Source organism: Coloeus monedula (assembly GCF_965178545.1).
Source record: "Coloeus monedula genome assembly, chromosome: 14".
Taxonomy (NCBI): Eukaryota; Metazoa; Chordata; class Aves; order Passeriformes; family Corvidae; genus Coloeus; species Coloeus monedula.
Genome location: NC_138794.1, coordinates 19,717,283 through 19,733,918, shown reverse-complemented (window position 1 = coordinate 19,733,918; position 16,636 = coordinate 19,717,283). Strand labels below are relative to the sequence as shown.

At 49.2% G+C, this 16,636-nt stretch overlaps 1 protein-coding gene across 4 annotated transcripts in view; it reads left to right on the top strand.

The window, feature by feature from the left end:
- Positions 1-16,636, top strand: part of NEO1 (neogenin 1) — a 167,300-nt gene that overhangs the window by 138,529 nt on the left and 12,135 nt on the right. For 2 of the 4 annotated variants that reach the window (XM_082290457.1, XM_082290455.1), the window contains exons 15-22: positions 412-606; positions 1,200-1,295; positions 2,315-2,538; positions 5,762-5,900; positions 8,459-8,566; positions 11,274-11,468; positions 15,577-15,645; positions 16,357-16,504. In XM_082290457.1, coding sequence (XP_082146583.1) covers positions 412-606; positions 1,200-1,295; positions 2,315-2,538; positions 5,762-5,900; positions 8,459-8,566; positions 11,274-11,468; positions 15,577-15,645; positions 16,357-16,504 — 1,174 coding nt within the window. The remainder of the gene's footprint in view (positions 1-411; positions 607-1,199; positions 1,296-2,314; positions 2,539-5,761; positions 5,901-8,458; positions 8,567-11,273; positions 11,469-15,576; positions 15,646-16,356; positions 16,505-16,636) is intronic. The other 2 variants (XM_082290456.1, XM_082290458.1) reach the window with 2 other exon arrangements.

The window sequence follows — 16,636 nt, the reverse complement described above, 5'->3', positions numbered from 1 at the left end:
TCATCACCAGAATTTTCCATGTAATTATTGTAATACCCACAAGTAAGGAATATGATAGAACTGAAAGTAGATGAATTTGTGGAGGGGAAGGATGGGATAAAACTGGCGCATATTTGGAAAAATGGGTGACGACGTGGGCAACCATCCAAAACGCCTAAGCAGGTCTGATACAAAACTATCCCAGCCCCCTGAGCTTCAGTACAACTGTCCTTCCTTTTAAAGGGAAGGTCTACACTAAAGTGTGATGTTAATATCCTGCTCCTGGAGCTCTTTGCTCTCTCGTGCACACCAAAGTTTCACTGTGCTCATTCCAGCACACAGAAGTGCCTTGTTTGACCTTCCTGCCTCACATTCTCCATGTCATTGCCTTTATTTGAGAGAAGGCCTTGCGATGCCTCCCTTTCCCTGCAGAGACCCGCGTGCCCGAGGTGCCCAGCTCCCTGCACGTGCGGCCGCTGGTCACCAGCATCGTGGTCAGCTGGACCCCGCCCGAGAACCAGGACGTGGTGGTCAGGGGCTACGCCATCGGCTACGGCATCGGCAGCCCCCACGCCCAGACCATCAAGGTGGACTACAAACAGAGATACTACACCATAGAGAATCTGGGTGAGTGCAGGGAACGTGCTCTGCGCCCCATGCCAGGCCCCCTCAGTGCTCCTTAAACAGCTTCCACGTGAGCAGCAGCCCGAGCTCCCCGCGCTCCGTGCAGAGCTGCAGGAGAAAAAGGGACTGAAATGTCACCAGCATTCGCTGGCAGCTCCTTTAAAAGGAAAATGAAGATTCACCCCTCCACAGAACTCTCTGTGGGAGGTAAAATAGTCTGAAAGTGAGAGAAAGAGCAAGATTGGGAATTCCATCAAATAGGAGGTTTTTTGAGTCATTTTGGTTTTGTTCCTTTTAAATTGTTTTTCTTGCTCCTAATTTGGCTGTGCTTAAAGGTAGAGTTGGTGTGACTACAGACCTGAGCTGTGGTATCCCTGTCCAGGCAGGGGGTGGAATGAGAGGGGCTTTAAGGTCCCTTCCAACCCAAACCACTCTGGGATTCTGTGCCCATGAACAGAAGGTCTGTGTGAAGACTTTCTTAGTTCAAATCTACTTATTTCATGTATTCCAGTTCAAAACTAAAATGCTGAACAAAGAGGGTATGGAGAAGTAGAAACCAGGATTCATTGGTTGTGCTGATTTCTTTTCCCTTTCAGACCCCAGCTCCCACTACGTGATAACCCTGAAGGCCTTCAACAATGTGGGGGAAGGGATCCCTCTGTACGAGAGCGCCGTGACCCGGCCCCACTCCGGTGAGTCCTGCCCAGCAGCTGGGATGGGCTGGGGGCAGTGCAAGGTCCTGGTTGTCAGTGCATCCCGTGCTCTCTGTCCCTGTCACTGCTTGGCCTCGCACGTTCCCGATAAACCACCTAAACTGGGCTCATTTGTAAATCCCAAACTCACCTGACAACTACTAATGGATGTTCTTACTCCAGACGTTCCCCTTACCTGAGCACAGCCCCGTGGGTGCAGTTCTAAAGGCCCTGAGCTGGGGGGCTGTTGTCTTTCTCACTGAGGGTTTTGAACTCAGTGATGCCTGTGTTTGCTTTGTATCAGCCTCCCTCTGTTGTCACTCACACTGAACAAGGTCTGGGCAGTTTTTATTTTGGCCTTGTAATCCATAAAGAAAAGAGTTTAAGCAGAGGCTTGTGCAGGTGAGCTGTCACCATGCCATGGCTCACTGGGCTCCCTCCCAGCCTGCTGACACCACCCAGGAGTTTGGTGGAGGTGCAACGCTTGGGGTTAGTCCTGATGAGCTGGAATCCTTGGAGATTGTCCAGAGGATGCTGGAATTGCAGTTCCACAGTTACTGCGAGTTTGTCTCTCACTCGGACCCTTCCTTTGAAGGTGCCTTTCGGGAGGCCCGTGTGTGTTTGGGAAGTGGCACTTGCCCATCCAGAGCTCCAGCTCTGTGTCCTCCTCGTTGTGTTCTGGGAGAGGACTCAGTGGACACTCCAGACAGATGAAGTCACAGTGACTGAGTGTTTGGGGTTCCCAGGCCATGGCTGAGTGCCCTGGGCACTAATTAGGGATGTGCCAGCAGGGATGTATTGTCTTACTGTCTGGAGGAGGGAGGACGATGCAAGAGTGATGTTATTGCCCGGTCTGATGTCACCTATTAACTCTGGCTTTTCTCTCTCTCTCTCCATTCCTCACCTTCCATCTCATTGCACTTCCCTGCATCCCTCCTTTTTTGTTTTGGTTGACATTAAAATGCCACCTCCTCCCTTTTTAATTATAAACCACGGCCTTTCCCCCATGGATTGCCCAGACACTTCCGAGGTTGATTTGTTTGTTATTAATGCTCCATACACTCCAGTGCCAGATCCGTCTCCCATGATGCCCCCGGTGGGAGTTCAGGCTTCCATCCTGAGCCATGACACCATCCGGATCACTTGGGCAGACAACTCCCTGCCCAAGAACCAGAAGATCACAGACGCGCGGTTCTACACCGTCCGCTGGAAAACCAACATCCCTGCCAACACCAAGTACAAGGTACTGAGTCCCACAGGAGCTGCCCAGCCCAGGCAGGGGCAGGCACAGCTCTGGGAATGCTGCTGGGCTCCTTGGAGGGGCAGGATTCCTCCAGGTGCACTCCCAGGGGGAGGCACGGCTGAGGGAATGCTGTCGGGATGAGCCCGGGGGCCTTGGAGGGGCAGAATTGCTCTGGGTCTGGTGGGAGCAGTTCCTTGTGTGTCTCCTGTGGGAAGGAGCTGGAGCTGGGCTGTTGTGGGAGTGGATGGAAGAGCTGCTTCAGGGAAGGAACAGAAATTTCCGGAGTTGTTCTGTTCTGTGGACACAGTGACGATTTGGAGCTTCCCCTGCCCCGATCCCTGGGGGTGGGAGGTGTGGGCTCCCCTCCGGAGAGCCCCTAAAGCACTGCAAGGTGTGTGTGACTGGGGCTCCTCACTGACCCATGCAGGGAAAACAGATTGACCCCGATGGTTTGAAGTTTCCTTTACAACCTTTTCAGTTGTGCAAAGCTGATAGCGAACCTTTCCTTTGGGAGCTGACTGGATGCAAAATACACAGCAGAAACTTTATGATATCCCTGCCTTCCTCCATTTTCGTCATTTGATTTGGAGACTGGATTTGGGGTTTGGTTTGGTGGTTGGTTGGATTTTTTTATTAAATTTCAGAGTTACTTGGAGGGCTCAAAGCTGCTGACTGCAAATTTCACGTTTGCAATGAGGCTCAGAGGAACTGGTTGTTAAAATACCCAGCCAGTGGAGCTCCCTTTATGCTCCTGCAGAGCCAGCTTGTTATAATCCAGATCTTTTCTTTATGGAAATGAAAAGATGTAAATATGTGTGTATTCCTCCTCTAAAGGCAAGTTACTGCTGAGCCACATTCCTGAGTCATGTGCAGAGGATGTCTCAGGAGTGGTTTAAATACAGCTGCAGTTTCTTTAGCTAATTGCTCAAAAGAATGAAATAAAATAGAAGATGGAATAAAATAGTAAATTAAACATTCCTGCTGTTCTGGTGCTGGTGGTCAGTGAGCAACAAGTTTTACTGTGACCAAAACCAACACAGATTGATGAAATATGGTTTAAAATTACCCAAAATTGTAGAAAGGATTTGCCTGAAGGAGAGAAGTTTGAGGTATTTGCTCTGATCACGTGTAACCCGTGGTGTCTGGAGAACTCACATCCTGCTTTTCTTCCCTGGTTTCCATTGGAAATCCTCTCCTGCTCTGTTGGAAATCCTCTCCTGCTCTGTTGGATGTTTCTCAGGAGGTCAGACCCTCTCAGGGAGGTGCTGGCTCCCAGTCAGGCTGTGGTAACCTCACTGCAGCTCCTGCTCGCTGCATCCCCAGGCTTTGGAGTGTCCCCGTCCCACAGCCTTGGGCACAGAAGTCCTGTGGTACCTCTGCAGGATCCAGAGCTGCATCTGCCTCCTCCCTCATCCCTAAACTGGGGGTTGAGGCCATTCACTGAGGTGTTCTGCCTTTGCCCTGTTCCTGTCCTGACACAAACTCCTGAGGAAGAGGCTGTGTGCTCCCGACACGAGTGCTTCCTCCCCAAGGAACCTTGTTTTCCTCAGATGGTGCAGGATTGTGCCAGTCTGAGCCTGGAAACACAGGAACAGATGGGATGCAGCTCCTGGGCTTTGAACTGTGTCTCTGCACGAACATGGAGCAGTTTTGCAAAGCCCCCTTATTGGTGTGCGGGTTTGTCCTGCAGCTACCTGGGATCCATCAGGGATCAATGAAAATATTAAACCTTGGATCTTTTAGGACTGCATAAAAGGGAAACAAATTGTTCAGGTTAATATTTATGGAGCTTATTTCTAGCTGGTGAGCAGGGTTTGGTACCATGGGAGAGGCTGAGATCGTAGAAATGATAACATGGTGTTAAATTGTGGAGCCTGACACTCCAGGGGGGCTCTGATGTGTCATTTACACTCACTGGGATGCACAGGAAAACGAAAAGATCCCAAGGTTCAAAGCCAGAGGTGGAAACCAGAACTTTCACTTGTAAAAGGAGCCCAGCTGCCACATCAAACAATACAAATATTGGAATGCTTAAATTCTGCTGGGAATTCCCACAGGCATGCCAGAGAGGAAGAGCTTTTTGGGGTAAGGCAGCTGGTAATGCCAAGTGGGAGGGAAAAGTTCCTGCCTTGGACTTGTCATTCCATCCCTCCAAGCGAGGCCTGCACTCCCCTCCTTCCCCAGGGAGCTGTGCCCATTCCAGCTGTGCCCATTCCAGCTGTGTCACAGTCCCACCCACTCCAAACTGCACTGAGTGTGTACCAAACAGAGGATTTCATTTTAATTCATTTTATGAGTGTTTGTTGTCTGGCCACAGACAGCAAAGCCCTGGCCACAAATCACTGCCATCCCTTGGATCACCATTCCCTGAACTTCCATCCCTTGGAAGAAAAAAAGCTATAAAGATATTGGAGATCTCAGGGTTTCTTTTCACTGCTGGAGCCTTCAGGAAAGGTGCCTTTCCCTTGGCAATAAATCAGCTGCAGCAGGTGGTGTCTGGAGGCAGTGGCTGTTCCAGTTGTTGTATGGCCCTGTCAAACCCTGAAACAACTCTTTAATTCCATGTTCACAGCACTGCAGGTCAAGGTGAAGAATATACATATCTGTAAATACAGCTTTCCTTCTTTTCCATGGGCCTCCAGTACATCCTGTTGGTGCTGAAGCCATTTATAACAAAAACCAGATCTTTATAAATGCTGAACTACAAATTCCGCTATGAGCCACGTGTGGTTTCCTTGTGTGACCCTAAATAACCATTTTTTCTGAAAACAATCTACCTATTAGTAAAGCTTCCTTCTCTTCAAGTCTCACAAGTGTATCTTTAGCTGACTGTTCATTACATTTAAGGTTGCACTGGAAATTCCAGCAGGAATGTGGGAGGCAGCTCCAGGTGCCAAGCAGGGCTGTTCCTTGCTGTGCTTTCTGTTTTCCCCAGCCCGAGGAGTTAATGAAATGCTGTAAATGAGCCCCCAGGTAAACAGGCATTTAACCACTGCATAGCAAGTGGGCTCTGGACCTTGTATTGGCTTTTTTCATTTCTAATTGATGCAGTTAAGTGCTCCTGCTGATTGCAGAATTTCTAGCGGAGGATAAACGTTGATATTTGGTTAATGAATCTGCATGACAGAGAAGAACCAGCCCCAAATTAATGCCTGTGGTTATGGAAATGCTGGGAACATGTGGGCTGGGGTGTGGGAAGTGCTGACCCTGGTTTTCCTTTCAGACTGCAAATGCCACCACTCTGAGCTATCTGGTAACGGGGCTGAAGCCAAACACCCTCTACGAGTTCTCGGTGATGGTGACCAAGGGCAGGAGATCCAGCACCTGGAGCATGACAGCACATGGGACAACCTTTGAATTAGGTACTCCTGGGCTCTGGAAGGGCTGGGATATTCCTAAAGGAACTGCACCTCCCTGTTTCTGGAATGGTTCTGCTGATTAGCACTTGCTGGGGGGGTCTGAATAGTTCAGTCAGAAATTCTGATTAAAAAACAACAACATACTTCAAAATTCCAAGGGATGATTGCAGGAGAATTTACATCAAATTACAGGCAAGTCATGAATAATGTACCACAGTTCATGGGCAGGAGAGAGGAAAGTCTCACAAAAAGCACATTAACAGCAAATACAAAGAAAACACTTCAGCAAATAATAATTAAATATGATGATAATTGTTACTGAGTGAGAAGGTGCGTGAGGCAAGTGAAGACAAAAAAATCACAGCAGGAATTAAGACATCCAAATGAGCCCTAAATTCCTGTCCAGTGCAGAACAGAGGAGGGTTTGTAGCTGCCAGGAAAAACCCAGGCCCAGGGAGTGACTGTGAGGGCCAGGCCCTCTCCCCAACCTGCCCCTCATTAGCTCCTCTGATGCCACAGTGTTAAATGAACTTTGAGCAATTAAATTTACTGCTTATTATGCTTAGGTTTCTCTTCAGATGGACTGTGGAGGACAAAAAGCCCATCCAAATGAGCCCGGAGTTCTCCTGCTAAATTAAAATACAGCCAAACAGTCAAACATGCAGAGAATTAGCGAGATCTTCCAGATATTCTATCATAGAAATTCTGTAATTTCTGCTTAAGATAAAGCAAACCCAGGATAAAATCTGAACTCTCTGAACTTACTCTGAAGTCTCAGTGAGCTTCAGTTGCTTTTGAAAACATTGTCGTGGTTTTGGGTGGGAATTCCATGATGTGGGGCCAGCTCTGGGCTGGGGCTCCTCTCCCATCCCACTATTCCCAGCCCGCATGAAACGCTCCATTTGGTATTTCTGCTGACACACGTTCAATCCTCAGCCATAGCTCTGCTCTGAGTGCAGGGGCTGTAAAAGTTGCACAAATGAAGTTTTTAAGGGAATTTGACACTCACAAAGCCCCTGAGCAAGAGCACAGTGCAGGAGGGCTCAGTGCATTTAAATAGGGTCAGGTTGAAGTGGTTGTAAGGAATATTTGCAAAAGTGACCCAAAGGCTGGGGAACTAAGGAGAGATTTAAAATAGAATTTTTTTTTTAAAAGGCTAAATATATTTTCTCATAGCAGATCTTGTGATTTATAGTGCTGGCCAAATTCCTGAGTGAGTGGCTCATTATTTTGGGATACTCATGAGCAGTTGTGTAGGACTTGCTCCTAAAAGGAAAACACAGAATTCTGGGCTATGTCTTGTCTGTGAATTCCTGGTCTCCTGTGGGCTACTCCTGATTTTTTCTTTTTGTTTCCTCTGAATCCTGCTTTAACGTATTTGGGGCAATAGTTACAATAATTTCTGGGCTTTGGCTGTCCCTGGTTTCCAGCTCTTTGTCACAGGGATAACTGGTGGCCATCCCAGCGGATTTATGGATGGATTTCTAATAGGTCACATAAAGCTCTGGAAGTGCAGGAAGTCCCATGTTGCTGTGGTTGTATTAAATACCCAAGGTGGATTTACTGCAGGTTGCCCCCTCAGAAACCTCCTGGATTTCAGGATGTGGCACTGCAGGGATGGTCAGTGCCCTCTGGAAGTTCCAGTTCACAGCAAGCTTCCAGTTTTCTGCTGGAGCAATTTGTGCCATTTCCTGATTTTTTGTCAGGATAGGCTGGTGGGAGAAGAAAACTCTCCCCTCCCTTCTTTCCCTCAGTGCTGCTCTCTGGTAACCCAAGGCAAAAGGTTGGCCAGTTGTGCTCAGCAAATACTTCTGCACTTGGAACACCTCTGTGGTGCAGATTCCTTCCAAATTACAAATCATTCTTCAGAAGGTCCATCAGCCATTACAGGTTTGCCCAGAGATTGTTCCCCTGAGCAGCTGTGGCTGCCCCTGGATCCCTGGCAGTGCCCCAGGCCAGGCTGGACGGGGCCCTGAGCACCCTGGGACAGTGAAAGGTGTCCCTGCCCGTGGCAGGGGGTGGAATGGGATGGGCTATTTAAGGTCCCTTCCCACCCAAACCATTCCAGGCTGGTATAATTCTAAGGTGCTGGTGGATTTACTTTGCTGATTGGGATTTAAGTGTAAATGGGCACTGCTGGGTCTCAGTCCCAGCATAAACCTGGAAAAGGGATGTATTTCAGATGCCTGCCTACATAAATGTATCTTTCACAAGTTTCTGTGATTTTTCTGATGACTGAAGAAACTCAGGTGAGAAGTCCCTGGCCCCAGGTGGTTGTCCAGGCTTTTGAGGACACTCAGTCATGGATCACATCTGGTGCCAGAAGTGCTCTGGGAAGGGGGAACTCCATATGGGAAGGAGGTGCTGACACTGGATGGCATTGGCCAGTGAGGGGGCAAATCACTGAGACACCACAGGAGGGGGGGATTTATGAAAGTAAAGAGGATAGATAACCCAGATCTAATTGTGTTCCACATCAGATGAGAATCCAGGGCCCTGAGGTGGGTGTTCCTCCAGTGTGCCAGGGCAGCCATTGCTGACACTCTGGGTTTGTGTTCCAGTGCCAACCTCACCCCCCAAGGACGTGACCGTGGTGAGCAAGGAGGGCAAACCCCGCACCATCATCGTCAACTGGCAGCCGCCCTCCGAGGCCAACGGCAAAATCACAGGTGGGGCACGAGGGACCCGGCTCTGGGGCTGCCCACGGCTGCTCTGCCAATCTCTGCAGTAGCTCCCATTCCTTATTTACTTCTGTTCCTCATCAGAATGCATTCCAGTCTAAACGAACTGCGGTGGGAAATGGAAGTGGAATCAGAAATCCAGCTGAAAGTTTAAATATCTCCATAACCTTTGCTCGTGCTGTTCTAGTAGCAGGTCTCCAGCAATTGTCCCCAGTGCCTTGGCCTGCCAGAGGTTTATTTAGGAGAAGCCATCCCAGTGCTCTTTGACATCTTTGTGGCATTTTTGTGTCACAGAACAGATTTTAGGGCAGTTTCTTATTCCCCTGACAGAACCATTAGGAGTGAACTGTTGTTTGCCTTTAACTGCATCACTGCCACGTAGGATAAATGACTTTTCAGAAAGTAATAATTACTGATTCCCTTCTATAATTTCTGTTTAGATTCCCATTTGGAAGGGCTTTCTGAAATAATCCGTTTCAATTTTAGTTTGTTTAAAGCTGAAATGAAATTTTAATAGCATGTTGTTTGCAGTGTCTGGTTTTGGGTCTGAGCTCAGAATTAACCACGGTGCAGAATCAAACCTGGGCCACCACCTGATGGGGCAGGACTGGAGCCCAGGCTCCGGACAGGAGACTAAAACTGATTAAATCACTGGGAAAAGGCAGCAAAACATTTCCTCTCCGTGGGAAGGGAGGGTTGGCTGGAGACACAGGAGCCTTTGGTGGAGGGATTTGGCTGCCAGTGAGGGGCACAAATGTCTCACACTGGGGCACAGCTGAGGGAGGGGAGGCAACTACAGAGAGCAGCATTTACCTGCACAGGGCTGGCAAAATTGTCCCATTGTCCAGCTCCAAAACCCTTTTGCAGGGAAGGAAACCCTTGGAACAGAACTGTTCAGTATTTGTCAGCTTTTGCATAAGCTGCAGTTAACAGCTTAAAAATGAACTAAAATGGTAATTCAGGGCTAAACCTGAGTGTAGCAGGAACCAGCTCCCCTTCCCCAGTGCCCATCCCCAGCTCCCCTTCCCCAGTGCCCATCCCCAGCTCCCCTTCCCCAGTGCCCATCCCCAGCTCCCCTTCCCCAGTGCCCATCCCCAGTGCCCATCCCCAGTGCCCATCCCCAGTGCCCATCCCCAGCTCCCCTTTCCCCAGAGCCCATCCCCAGCTCCCCTTTCCCCTTTGCCCATCCCCAGCTCCCCTTTCCCCAGTGCCCATCCCCAGCTCCCCTTTCCCCTTTGCCCATCCCCAGCTCCCCTTCCCCAGTGCCCATCCCCAGCTCCCCTTCCCCAGTGCCCATCCCCAGTGCCCATCCCCAGCTCCCCTTCCCCAGTGCCCATCCCCAGCTCCCCTTTCCCCTTTGCCCATCCCCAGCTCCCCTTCCCCAGTGCCCATCCCCAGCTCCCCTTCCCCAGTGCCCATCCCCAGTGCCCATCCCCAGCTCCCCTTTCCCCAGAGCCCATCCCCAGCTCCCCTTTCCCAGGGCCCAAGCAGTTTTTGGGATGTGGGGCCCGAGTGCCCTCTGGTGGGAACAGCCCCTTCCGGCCGAGCGCCCGGCACTAATTAGTTCCTCATTAACTCACTCTGTGCTGTCGGTGATGCCAGAATTCCGGGTGGTGATGTCATTCCATGCCCCCCAGTCCATGGAATGCTCGGCTTTCCAGCTCCAGTCTCCCTGGCTGGGGATGGGATGGGCATGGAATGCTGAGCTGGGCCAGCCTGGGTCCCACACGCTTGGGCATCGTTAGAGCTGCTTACTAATTAGGACACTCCAAAGTTAATTCAGTACTTGTGCCTCTAGACTGTTATATTGCTTTTGGCATCACTTCATATCTATCTGTACAAATATTATAGATATATAGATACATAACATATATACATAAAAGATATATAGTTATTTAAAAATGTATATTTCCATATATGTTACATGTAAAATAAATACTTGAACCTAGATATAAATATAAATAATGATACAAATATATAAGCAATATATAAAAATATATCATGTGCATTATTATATACAATATGTATATTAAATATAGATTCAAGTATTTATTTCTATGTGTATATAAATATATAGAGGTTCAAGTATTTATTTTATGCTGATCTATGTTTCTTATCTAAAAAAGTTATGAAGGTTTTACTGCGTAGTGATCTGTGATTTCAGTGTATTTTAATAACAAACCATAAACTCTTCCCATGCCTTTTTTTCTGGGATATGCAGGGCAGCCTCAATTCTCTTCAGATTCTTGTTGCCTTTGTAAATACACTGAAAAATAATGAAATCATTATAAACACCAGTTGTTTAGCTGTGCACAAGAACGTTTTATTGTTTTAACGTAATTTAAATAATATCATATTAATTCTTTGAGGATGTTTTGATAATGGCAGCTTTATTTTATTTTACTTTATTTGTTCTATGAATAGGTAAAGGGATGGAAATAGGAATTTGTCCATGCTCAGGGAACAGAAATACCCTTGATATTTTAAGTGGCTTTGTTCTCTTACCATCTATTTTGAGCAGTTCAGAGGGAAGACGGGAGGGCTGGCTGATACTCGAACATGGTTTCAGTGTTTGCCAAAGTCAGAGCACACTCGGGAAGTCCCTGGTGGTTTCCCTGGCAAGCAGAACATTTCCCATGGGGTGCTGTGGCTCGCTGTCCCTGCGTGCCTGGAACTGTCCCCTTCCCCTGCCCAGGGTACATCATCTACTACAGCACGGACGTCAACGCCGAGATCCACGACTGGGTCATCGAGCCTGTGGTGGGCAACAGGCTCACGCACCAGATCCAGGAGCTCACCCTGGACACCCCCTACTTCTTCAAGATCCAGGCCCGCAACTCCAAGGGGATGGGGCCCATGTCCGAGGCCGTGCAGTTCCGCACCCCCAAAGGTACCCTGGCCCTGCGGCCCCGCGGGGCAGCGGGGGTGAGGAGCACGGGCTGTGCTCCTGGGAAAGGCAGGGGCTGTGGAGGGACATTTTCCATGGGCTTGGCTTGTGTGGAATGGATCCCTGTGGCTGGAGCTCAGCTCTTGGGTTCACTGGCTGTTCCACAGTGCCTGGGGGCCTTTGGGCAGCTCAGGTGTTACAAACGCGGGGTGGCTGCGGTGAAAGGCCAGGTCCTGTGTGCCTGGGAACGAGATGGTGCAACAGGCCCCTAACTCAGGAACTGATGGTGATGGGCACATAGTAAAGAGTAAAATGTGAGAGAGCTTGGGAAAACAAAGTTACGAGTTTATTGTCATAGAATCTTATCATAGAATTGGGTTGGGAGGGACCTTACAGCCCATCCATGGGCAGGGACACCTGCACCAGCCCAGGTTGCTCCAAGCCCTGTCCAGCCTGGCTTTGGACACTTCTCCACATGAGTTTTAGTGCTGAGAATCAAGAGCTGTACCCTGTGCTGTGGGAAACTTGGAATTCTGTCTCACTCCTTCAAGCCTTGTGATGTGTCTCTTGTTTTTTCCTCCCTGTGCTTGCCCCACTAAGCTGAGTCCTCAGATAAAATGCCCAATGATCAAGGTAATTGAACAGCCACGTTTCTCTGTCTCCATCCCTCACCGTTCTGCTTTGCTGTCCATGTGCTGTGACATTTTCTCAGTGCAACAGGATCCTGCTGCTCCAACTGGGAGCGGGCGAGCTCCTGCTGTGCTGCCAGGGGAGAGCTGGGAGTCCTGGGCCTGGGTGGTAGGATGGAAAGGGCTCTCTCTGGAGGTGTCCCAGGAAGGGCCGTGGGGGTTGTGCCAGCGCTGAATCCTTCTGTGGGAATGGCTTTGGAGCCAGTGGTGCCCATCCAGCCCTGCCCACGTACGAGGGGGTGGAAGATCAAAGGGATTCTGGTTAGCACAAGTGCTGCTTGTGAGGATTCATTCCATAATAAAGGCAGGGAAGCCCTGGAAAGCTCTGTGCAGGAGAGATTCTGCCTGTCAGGTCATTTGGAGCCCAGACTCTCCTGAGGAGCCCAGCACTGGCTCCTAAAAGCCTTAAGGTTTTAAAATGTTTGCTTGAAAAATGGGAGCTCTGAGCTTCCTACATCGAATTAGAAGGTGGATGTCCCAGGGCTCTTCTTGCTTTCTTCCAAATAACCTACAAGCCCCATAAAAAGGGGAGAATTAATCTGAAGGGATGAGTTAAAAAGGCCATTGGCAAACAGCTTAGACATGCAATTAAAGAGATCCTAAAGGGGCTCTGAGGGAGCTGCTCCTCTCTTGGCTCCTCAGCCTGGTTCTTGGAGCAATTTATTAAATGTGCTTTTACTCTGTGCCAGGTAATGCTGGTAGCAGGGGCAGTCAGGGAGTAAATTGATCCCCATCCTGGTGTCCTGGAGGTGGGGCTGAGGTGTGGGAAGCAGATGCTCCAGTGTCTGCAGCGGGAGGGAATCGGAGAAGGTTACAGGGTTTAGGTGAAAGTTGCTGCTTTCTGTTTCTCCCCATTCCAACCCCATTTCAGCCACTGTCCCATCCTAAAGTAGCATGTTCTCCTAGTAATGATCAGTTTTTATCACTTCCTATTATTTATAAGTCTTCAAAGCCAAGGGTTTTGTTTGAGAATTCCTATAAGGACATTGGGAAAGTTGAAATCGTGGCAGTAGCTGAAATGTGGGAAAGGGGAAGGCAGAGGAAGTGCAGGAGAGGAGCTGAGGAGCTGCCCTGTGACAGCATCACTGAGCTGCCAGACTGGGACCCGCAGGAAAGAGCCAGAAAGTTACTGGGAGCAAAACTGAATGGGATCTGAATGGTTCTGTCCTTTTCTCTCTTTTCCTGCTTCAATGTTTTCCTTCTGAACTCAGCACACGATTCTGTTTTCCCACCCCCTTCTGGAGCAGAGAGCTTGGTCAGAGCTCGGGGCCTGTTGCTCTCAGGTGGTTGCACTGGCCTTGTCCTAAGGCAGAGATTAAGGTCTCTGATCAAGTAAACCCATCCTGAAGTCACCCACAGTGTAAATGTTCTGTCTGGATAGATTGTAACGTGGAGGTTCACAGGCTGAATGGAAAACAATTCCAGCAAATGCTGTCTTAAACTGTTCCTGAAAATAGGTCGCAGTGAGTAAGAGATGGGGCTCCCTGGAATTTATTTAAAGATTTAAACTGTTGATCTGTGGGTTTAGGAGTTGGATCCTGAGAAACACCTTGGCTGGGTACCTAAATTTCATCCCGAATTTGTCAGGGAGGACCTGGGTTCCATGAAGATCATTGTGCATTGTCTCTCTCTTGCCTACCCCTGATTTTATGTCCCCTGCTGACCTCAGGGCAGTTATTCCCTTCTCTTTCATGATGTTGTTCAGGATATTGAGCTGTACTTGGCCAAGCACAGGTCCTTGCAGAACTCATTGGAAACATTCCTCGTGAATAATTCTCATTCTTATCAGTTAATTTGTTGTTAATTTTGTTAATAGGTGCCACATGGGTTTTTTATGGTGCTGTTTTAACAAAGCACAGCACTCTGCCAGACGTTTCCTGGAGGCCTAAAAGCAGTATATTTTATAGATCTCTCATTATATATCTGCATAGTTACTGTTACCAGCCACGTGTATGGGCTGACATTTAGCTTTTTGAAAATACCTGTTTTCCATGAAACAGAAGGGTGGATGTAAAGTGTGTGCCATCTCCTCTCCATCCCCTTTTCCATCACCTCACCTGCGTTAGGGCTGCAGCTGCTCCACTAGAAATGCTCAGGGTGTCTGATTGCCCTCCTAAAATATTGCTGGTTCTTCATGTTCCCCCCTCTCCCACAGCTCCTCTGTCTGGAGCAGCTCCTCAGCGCCAGGCTCAGGGGTTCAGAGACTCTGGCTGGGGGTTCTCACCTTTCCAGGGTGGCTTTCCAGGCCAGACAGACACAGATACATGAAACACAAACTGTTTGATGCTGTTCCAGTCTGTCTCTGCTGCTGCAGGATTATTGGTCCCCAGAAAGGGAATGCTGGGGCTGTGTCCCCTCCATCCTGGCAGGTCCCTGGGTCCTTTCCATGTCCCATTGTCCTGCAGTGCTTCCTTTCCATCACTGCAGGCTCCAGCTGCTCTCTGCACACACAGAACGTTCTCCTTGTTCCCCTCCCCAGGTTCAGCCCCTGCCCGTGCCCCTGCCCGTGCCTGGCTTTGCCATTTTGCTTTATTTCAGGGACCAATTCACAGGCTCTCGCTTGAGCTTCAGTTTCCATTTGTTACACATCCTTTAACACTTAGTACTACCTGATTAAAGGGCATTGTTAACTGAAAAAATCCTTCTCCTGACTCTGAAACTGCCACACTGCCTAAGCTTTTGGAGGGGTTTTTTAGTAGAACGGTGTGAAAATGTGCCAAATATTCTGGGTTCTGTAACCAGAGGAATATTGTTCTTTGCACCGTTGCTGAATGTTTCCCCTGCTCCAGTGTTTTGTCATTAATTTTGCTTTAGTGCCTTTTAATGAAAACACAGAGTGGAAGGACCAGGTTTGGATGTAACTAACTGATGGTTCCTCAGGTTTCATCAAAACCATTTTTGTGGTGCTTTGTTGGCACTTGTGGTGCACAGGAGAGAATGGGGAGGAGCTGAAAGCAGGTTTTTATGGCTAGGCAGGGCCTTAATATTACATTTACTGTGCTTGGGATCCTCCAGCCATTCCCAGTCTCCCCCAGCTGCTGGAGTTGGGTGTTAGGAAAAGACACCCGGATAATTCCTGTTCCAGGGTGATGAACTGTCAGTGCAAGTGTGGCAAAGCCATTTGCCTCAACGTGGGCCTGTGCCTTACTTCAAATGGGCTTTATTATCATTTTTAAAAGGAAATTAGGAGAGGCTCCTGAGCTTAATTAGCAAAATAATAACTGGGAAACTATTAAAGAGCTCCTTTGGAGAAATGGCTCTTTCCTTGGAGAAATGGGTGCTGTGCAAAGCCAGACTGTGGTGTAGGGACAGAAAAGGAGGGAAAATCTGCTCCTGGGGGCTTGGGGATGTTCTAAAGGAGGACTCAGAGATGCTGAATTGTGTCTGTGTGTGTAAAATTCCACTGTGTCCAACCTTTCCAGCCTCGGGATCTGCCGGGAAGGGGAGTCGCCCCATGGACTTGGGCCCAGACTACAAACCCCCGCTGGGAGGTGAGTGTGGGGCAAAGCTTCTCCATGGCCCAGTTTGGTTCCAGTTTGGTGTCAGCCAGGGAATACTCCAGCAGCAGTTCCAGAGCTTCTGCTCTGTGGGATGATCCCTGTTCCACTCAGGAAATCCTGCCACACTCCTGCCGTGGTGTCCCTGCTGCAGCTGGGAACTCCTGTGGCATTTCCATACCCAGAGCTGCTCCCAGCCTGGTGTGAAATGGCTGCTGGAGTGGGAAGTCAATTCTGTAGGAGCAGATGAGGAAGGAAAAGACTCCTCTGCTCCTTTTCCTGGTCAGTGCTGTGTGTTGGGATGTCCTGTCCTCAGGGAATGCTCCCTAGTGTTGGATAAAGGGTTTCCTTTGGAGCCAGGTGACCCCACAGGCTCCTGATCCAATCCCAGTGGTTGTTGGCTCCAAGGGGAGCCTGTGGTGCTGCAGGTTTAGCAGGATCCCAGGCTGACTCTGCTTACAGTGAGTGTGGTAATTGAGTAAGCTGCACTTAGATTTTGATAGACTTAGTAGGAAATGGATCTACAAATCAACTTCCAGATGGAACAATGGAATAGAAACAGTTGGCAAATGCCAAAGAAATGGAACACTTCTCCTGAGATCCCTCCCCTCCTGCTGATCTGCAGCATGCTGGCTGTCTTTGGTGGGCACTGCTTGCTTTTCCTGTGTAATAAATGAGCCTTTCCTCCCCTCCCGACCCTGGCAGGCAGTAACAGTCCCCATGGCAGCCCCACGTCCCCCCTGGACAGCAACATGCTGCTGGTGATCATCGTGTCCGTGGGCGTCATCACCATTGTCATCGTCGTCATCGTCGCCGTCTTCTGCACGCGCCGCACCACGTCCCACCAGAAAAAGTAACGGGGCTGGGGGGCCGGGCCCTGCCTGGCTTAGGGAATCCTGTTGTTTAATTCTTTAGGATGCTTTAGAGTGCATTCCTTGTAAGTCCTGCAGCCTGCAGGTGCTGCTGCTGCTCTGGTTTTCTGGCA